This window comes from Cyprinodon tularosa, unplaced genomic scaffold (assembly GCF_016077235.1).
Source record: "Cyprinodon tularosa strain WSP-4 unplaced genomic scaffold, ASM1607723v1 ctg710, whole genome shotgun sequence".
Lineage (NCBI taxonomy): Eukaryota > Metazoa > Chordata > Actinopteri > Cyprinodontiformes > Cyprinodontidae > Cyprinodon > Cyprinodon tularosa.
This window is the reverse complement of record NW_024039464.1, coordinates 343,507-350,492: the sequence shown is the minus strand read 5'-3', so window position 1 is coordinate 350,492 and position 6,986 is coordinate 343,507. Positions and strand designations below refer to the sequence as shown.

Sequence of the window (6,986 nt, the reverse complement as noted above, 5' to 3'; positions counted from 1 at the left end):
ATGATAGGAAGATAATCAGCAGAAGGAGAATGGAGGAGGATTAAATGAAGCAGGATAAGGAGGATGAAGAGGATCAGGAGAAGCAGCAGTAGCCAGGGGATGAAGAGAAAGAGCATCAGCAGGATGAGGAGGAGATGCAGCAAGAGCGACAGCAGGATGAAGAGAAGGAGATACAGCAAGAGCGACAGCAGGAGGAGCAGAAGGAGACACAGGAAGATAAGCAGAAGCAGGATGATGATGAGGAGAAGCTGCATTAGCAGGAAGATGAGGAAGATGAGGAGAAGCTTCAGGAGGAGGAGGATAAGAAACAGTGGCAGCAGCAGAACAAGAAGGAGGGGGAGGATGAAGAGAAGCAGCAGCAGGCATAGGCTGAAGAGCAGGAGCATAGGCTGGGAAGGAGCGTGGAGGTGGAGGTCGCTTGGTTCCCGCGATCGCAACATACCAGGCGGTGCGAGCTGCGAGGGCCGCCCAATGCCACTTGTGGCTTTAATTTATATTTTTATTTTGGAGCTATTTATGCTGAATGATATTTTCTGACATTCTTTAAAGTGACTGACTTGTTCCTTACAAGGGACACAATGGCACATGATAGGGTAAAACTGGAATTAAAGACACAACCTTATGATTGTTTGACAGTTATCTTCATGCCGATTCTGATGTAAACACCCTGTGCGATAATCCTGTGTAATAATCCTACCATAAAAAAGAAAAAGATTTCATACTATATATATATCCCATGTAACTCTTTATTCCTTTGGCACCTTCTTCTTCTCCTTTGACTATTTGAGCTGATGTAACCATTTATCCACTGCAAGATCATTAAAGTCAATCAATCAATTCACAATCTCCCCTTAACAACAGTCCCTCTTTTGGATGTAACATTACACATATTTGAAGAAGAATGCAGAATTTTGTCAAATGTAATATTATGATCCTGATTCTGACGAAGAAGTGAGACCAAAACTAAATAGAGAGGCTTTCAGCTATCATCTAACTCTGCTAATAGGAAAAAATAGGGTTTCTGATGCAGCTGTTCTGGAGGACAAAAATGTGGACTGAACCTAAACTATGTCAGCATAGGCGAAAGCAAAAGGATATTTAGCCGACTTTGCACGTAACTGAATTATTCACCTGAAACAACATCAAGCTGAATGTAAACATCAGTGAAGATAAATAAGCTCAATTCCAAATACAGCTGCCTAGAGTGTTCAAACAGTCCAAAATGCTGCAGAGCATATGATATAACGCCACACACTGATCATATCTGCAGGATACTTTCCAACTAGATGGAAATTTAAGTTGCTATGTTTTTTTTTGTTCCTTTTTTTTGTGATACAGTCATGTATACCTTGAAAATGGGACCTTTTTCAAATACACAAACGACCTAGATGAAATTGAAACTTTTTAATTTATATTTTGGGTCAATCTGATCAAACATCCCACTTTTAACGGGTTGTATCATCCATCCATGCATCCTTCCAATCGTGCATTCATCCATGCATCCATCTATCCATTCATTCATCCATCCTCTACTGCGTCATGCAGAGGATTTAGGGGTATTTAATTGATTTGAGATGCCATGTAAGCTTTTTTTGGAGCATCAGAAGAAAAAGAAAACATATGTTTGTTGTTATTCCTTCTCAGCTTCTGCTATTTTGACATGACAGGCTTTTACAATAATTTTTGTGACTGTATATCTCCCATTCTGAAGATCAAATTTTTTAGTTATTTTAGATAGAGCTACAGAGACATATTTATAAAGATGACAAAAAAGTTAAACACTAGCTATTTATTTAGGACCAGGGTTGCAAAAGAAGTTGTTTTAATGAAACAAACCTACTTCTCAATTTTAATTTGTAGTTAAGGTTTTGTTTTTGGTTTAAAATGTGTTGCTATATCAACTCTTTATGGTATATACCTGGGCAGTTTTGTCTGTGTATCTGGAAAATCAATATGAGCAAGCCTGTGAAATTGTAAAAACTCATTCACTCTGAAACTCTCAAACATCTCTCAGGGAAGTAAGCCAATGCACAGAGACACTTTTACACTTTAACACTTTGCCTTGTATAGCTTTAAAAGAACAAGACAAAGGTTGATGGAGTTGGCCACCCTTAGCCAATCAGCTCTCCTCAGCTCTCAGCTCTCCTACTATTGTACAATCAAATAAACTGTTTCTGAGCTCCAAGCTCTGTATCACTGTCCCTGGTTGCCTATCGATTAGTCATGCCTGGGTGCTGTCATGTGCAGGAGTCCAGGGAAGTCCCTAATTGGCCAGTCCGGGAATGAAAGAGACAGAGAGGCAGAGCGGGGCAGACACTGTCAGAGGAAGGTAGCACAGAAAGATGAGGAAAGCTTAGAGATAGACATACCATTTTATATAAGAGAAAAAAAAAGATATTATTAAAGAGGGCAGACAAGGAAAAAAAACTTTTTTTTTACCTGTATTTCTTCTGGATGCAAGAAAAGGAAAATCATTTTGAGACTAATTGAACTTACTGCTTTTAGTTTTTTCTTTATGGAATATCAGAACTATAGCATGACCAGACCTGCCAACACATCTGGGTGAAGGCATGATGTGCAGAAAGGTAGGTGGCTAAAATGAGTTGACTATCTGAAGGCTGGAGGAGAAATATTGCCAAGGGAGTGGCTAAATTTTCTTTGTGGAACGTTTGAAATGATCCCTGAACTGAGGGATGGAACTAGCTGGAGATTGGACTCATTGAAGTGGTTCTGCTGCTTTCCTCTGGTTTCAAATCGTCTTGATGGTCCTGTGGACATTTGAGGCTCGTGTGCTTTTAAAATTTTACATTTTTCTAAAGAAGAATGGTTTGCTTTTCAGTGATCTATCTGAGAGAAAGAAAAGACAAAGCAATTACAAGATTTCTGGTGACTGTTTCTCAGCTTTCAGATATTCAGCAGGTTCAGATAAAGAGAAATACTCATATACCCAACTATCAGCATTACTGGATATATGAAAGATTCGCCTGATCTTGAAATTATGACTGAAATAGTCCAAAGAGTTGCTTTCATTTCTCACTGCTTTATAACTTTGTCATAAAATAAATCTACAAAAAACGGAGAGAAAGTCATTTTTTTGTTCTTTTTAAAAATCTTTGACACAATGACCACCTATTTTCACAATCATGAATTTTGTTGTAGCCCCAAAAAGCCAAGTTCTACCAAGGGAAAGTGTGGCAAAGGGAAAACCAAGTCAGGAAAAAGCCATTCCAAGCAGAACCAGAGATTGTTGCAGCTGCCAAATCATCAAATGCAATCTTCACAGCTCCACTCACTCAAGCATTTACCCCAATCAGGAAAGCAAAGTTGCCATTCTCAGAAACAACTGCTTCCTTCTCCTTCTCCTAGCTATTACCACATAGCACCAGTATCTCCATGTCATCAGCTAGATCCGTCATCAACTACATGCCACCTGGTGCAACAGTCATCAAATAACCTTATGCACTCGCCAAGCCAAAATCAACTTCGTCTATCTCCAAGTCAGCACCAGCTTCATTTATCCCCGAGTCACCACCAGCTTCACCTGTCAGCAAGTCATCATCAGTTCCAGCATCCGGCCCAGAACCTTCAGCATTGCTGCCCACCAGTTTCGCCCAGTCATATTTTTACGTCGCCTTCATCTCATCAAATCTACCAGCAACACCACTGCCATTCATCTAGTCACAACTCCTTGTTTCAGCAGTATCAACAGCAGCAGAACTGCTGTGCTCTGCTTCCTCATGCCTCCCAGTCACTATCCATCCACCCATTTCACTCACCACAGCTACCCTTGTGTTCTGGGCTGGGAGGAAATGGATGGAGCACGCTGCCCACCAACTTGACCACCAGGGCTTCAAGAGGGAAGTTTCCCAACCTTAGAGATAGTGTAAAAAAGAGTCCCACCAAGAGCAAAGGCAAACTTGCTAGCAATCCATGGCCTAATGACACATATATCTGGACTGCACACTCAGCAGCTGCACATCCACATGTGCCACTTCGTCACCACTGTCGACCAGTGCACACCCATATACAGGTAGGTTTACAGTGATCAGGGGCATGTATGTTTGATTTTTTACTTAGAGATTAGCAGTTACTTCTTGCTAGAAAAAGATATAGAAATGAACTTAAGCAGACGTTTGAAGGTACATTTATCTGAGAAATATCATCAGTAACTTATTCTTCTTTATGCTTTTTAGAAAATGGAAATTAAAATCAAATTTTTACCTTATTTAACATATATTTTGAGAAAGAAAGTAAGCAGTAACCTGAATCTTGTATGCTTACATTTTTTTTTTTTAATCGGTAGTGGTTTATTCCTATATTTTTTAAGGCTGTATACATTGTAGAAAGCAAACCCTGTAGACAGCAATCATCCATTTTTTTTTATCCTGTTTCTGTCCTTTGTGTGTTTGTTTTTTGTGTCAAAGATCCCCTTGAAAACTAGTTTTTTTCATCCCAAGGAGCTATCCCTTCAAAAAAAATTAATATAGATCAGACATTATAGTTAAAAATTGCTGATAAAATAAAGTATAGGTATTTATGGCTATAATCTCCCTTAGGGGTGGACAATAATTCAATATCATTGCATATCATTATATAATTATATTTTATAAAAAAAGAAATATATTTTGATAGAAATTTAGTCTAGGCCTAATCCCCCAATTCAGATGCATTAGAAAAAAAAAAAATACATTTTAGAGACTACCATACTGCAAAATTTTCTAATCATACACAAAAAAAATGAAGTTGAAAAGAAGTTGGTTCGTTGTTAGGGTAATTGGCCAACCTAAATTATCCTTTGATATAAGTTTTTTAAATGTATATTTCATTATTTGTTTTCCCATTAATTATTTTATGCACATTTTGTAGTGTTGTATAAGACAAGGTTAATGGAATTTACAATATTTTAAAAAACATGGATTTTAAGAAAATACATTTTGACCCTCTTTGCTTTTTTAATCAGATTTTGTGGTCCATGCTAGTATGCCAAATACTTAATGTTTTTTACATGGCTGCGCTACCTCAAGCTCTGATGGAATTATGGTTTAGGTAGCTTTGTTAAATCAATCTGAAATATGATTAATTTTTTTCGCTTTTTTATTGCTGTGAAATTTCAAAACTTTGCTTAAGATTTGCATACGGATTTAATGAAAGCAGACAAGGTGAGACAAGTATATTTATATAGCACAACTTAATACAAAACAATTCAAAGTGCATGAATCAAATGAATAAAACAATTAAATACAATGAAAGTAAAAGCAGAGTAAAAGAAAGTAAAGATAAAAACATGATTAAAGAAGGCTGTAAAGCAAAAAAAAAAAAGCAGTTGGACCACAAACAAACTAATTATACCTGAGTTAACAGCAGTCAAAGGCAGTTTTAAACAAATGGGTTTTTAACTTTGACTTTAAATAGATTGTTCAAGATAAGTGGAGCATACAAACTAAATGCTGCTTCTCCATGTTTGGTTCTAGTTCTGGATGTAAAGAGTAGGCTTGACCTAGAAGACCCAAGTGGTCTGGGAGGTTGATGACAATAAATCTGTTGTCAATAAGTCTCAATGATTTATTGACAACAGAGGGATTTTAAAGTCTATTATCTGAGCTACAGGCAGCCAGTGGATTGACTTCAGCAGGCTGATGGGTTCTACTGTTTTAGATCTAGTGGGAACACGAGCAGTAGTGTTTTTGATCAGCTGCAGCCGTCTGATGAACTTTTTTGGCAAAACCTATAAAAACACTGAAATGACATATTCAAATGTCGTTTCAGAGTGTTTTTGTTGTGCTTTTGATTTGTAAATACAAGAACTGACCAAGCAAGGAAATGCTAACCAGCATGATAGTTTGGAGAGTTACTGTGCTTCGCTCTTGACAAGAGAGTAGATTACTGATGGAAGGATAGAACCTGGATAAGGCCATATATCAAGCACTTATTTGCTTTTGTGCAAACTTTAGCAAACATTGTTTCTTTTTCTCCCCTTCTGAAATAAAACTGCAAGGTGTACTAAGCTAAAACCATAAATTTTCTGGGAGAAAACCCAACTCAGACTGTGGTCTATAACATTCCAATCAAAACATGGTTGACCATATTTGTTGTTGTTTTTTTTTTTTTTGTTTTTTTTTTCAAAGTGCTGCACTCACTAAAGTTGTAATGGGACTTAATGGGATCAATTGCCTTTTTTTTCTTACTATATTTACAGACCTTACAGGCACATTGTACTGGTCACCATATGGTAAAGTTCTGTTCTTTGAGTTGGGGTTAGGTTTATGACTAAGGTATGAATTCAGTTTGGGTTAGGGTTAGGTATGTTCGAGTAATAGTTAGGGTTAAGGTATGGATCTGGGTTCGGCCATATAGAATTAATGCAAGTCAATGAAATGTCTCCATATGTCATGACAACAAAGCTGTGTGTGTTTTAGTGTTGGGGACATTTTATACCCTGCAGCATTTCCAATTTATTTATCAAACTGTCAGTAAAGCACACAAGGCTGCACTCTGCTGGCAACCAATGTTTTTAACACCCATATCCTGTGTTGTAAATTATTTCATTGCCTTCAAAGAAAGGCTTGGAAAGGCCTGCAAAGCAGATTTTTTAATATCTCACCTATTTGCAAGAAACCAGTGGGATGTCAGAACATAATGAAAATGACAGTTTCAATCAGTGGAGTCACGTTCAAGATTGCAATTTCCAAAGCATCCATTTGTAAAAGTGTTGAATAAACTCTTCACTGTAAGCTGAGGAAGATAAAACAGCATAGCAACTGTCTGTTAATGACAGTTAGGTAGTAAGTGTGCTCTGGGTACAATGTTCAGAGATAGAAGCCACTTAGCTTGATTAGCATGATTAGCCGGGCCAGTCTGATTTGATTAGAGTCATGCTCTTTCTGATTAACTCATTATTCAAATAGAGTTTAATTGCAAATTAAGATAGACAGCCAGCCACTATGTTGAAAGCTTGTGCTTTTGTATAAACAGTTATCTTAACCAGA

At 37.5% G+C, this 6,986-nt stretch overlaps 1 protein-coding gene across 3 annotated transcripts in view; it reads left to right on the top strand.

Annotated features, from left to right (window-relative positions):
* Window positions 1–3,133: 3,133 nt before the first annotated feature.
* The window catches only part of LOC119772509 (discs large homolog 1-like protein), a 56,976-nt gene continuing 53,123 nt past the window's right edge, over window positions 3,134–6,986 (top strand). Inside the window, exon 1 of one of the 3 annotated variants that reach the window (XM_038268950.1) lies at window positions 3,134–4,030. In XM_038268950.1, the coding sequence (XP_038124878.1) occupies window positions 3,269–4,030 (762 nt within the window). In that variant the 5' untranslated portion in view covers window positions 3,134–3,268. The remainder of the gene's footprint in view (window positions 4,031–6,986) is intronic. The other 2 variants (XM_038268952.1, XM_038268951.1) reach the window with 2 other exon arrangements.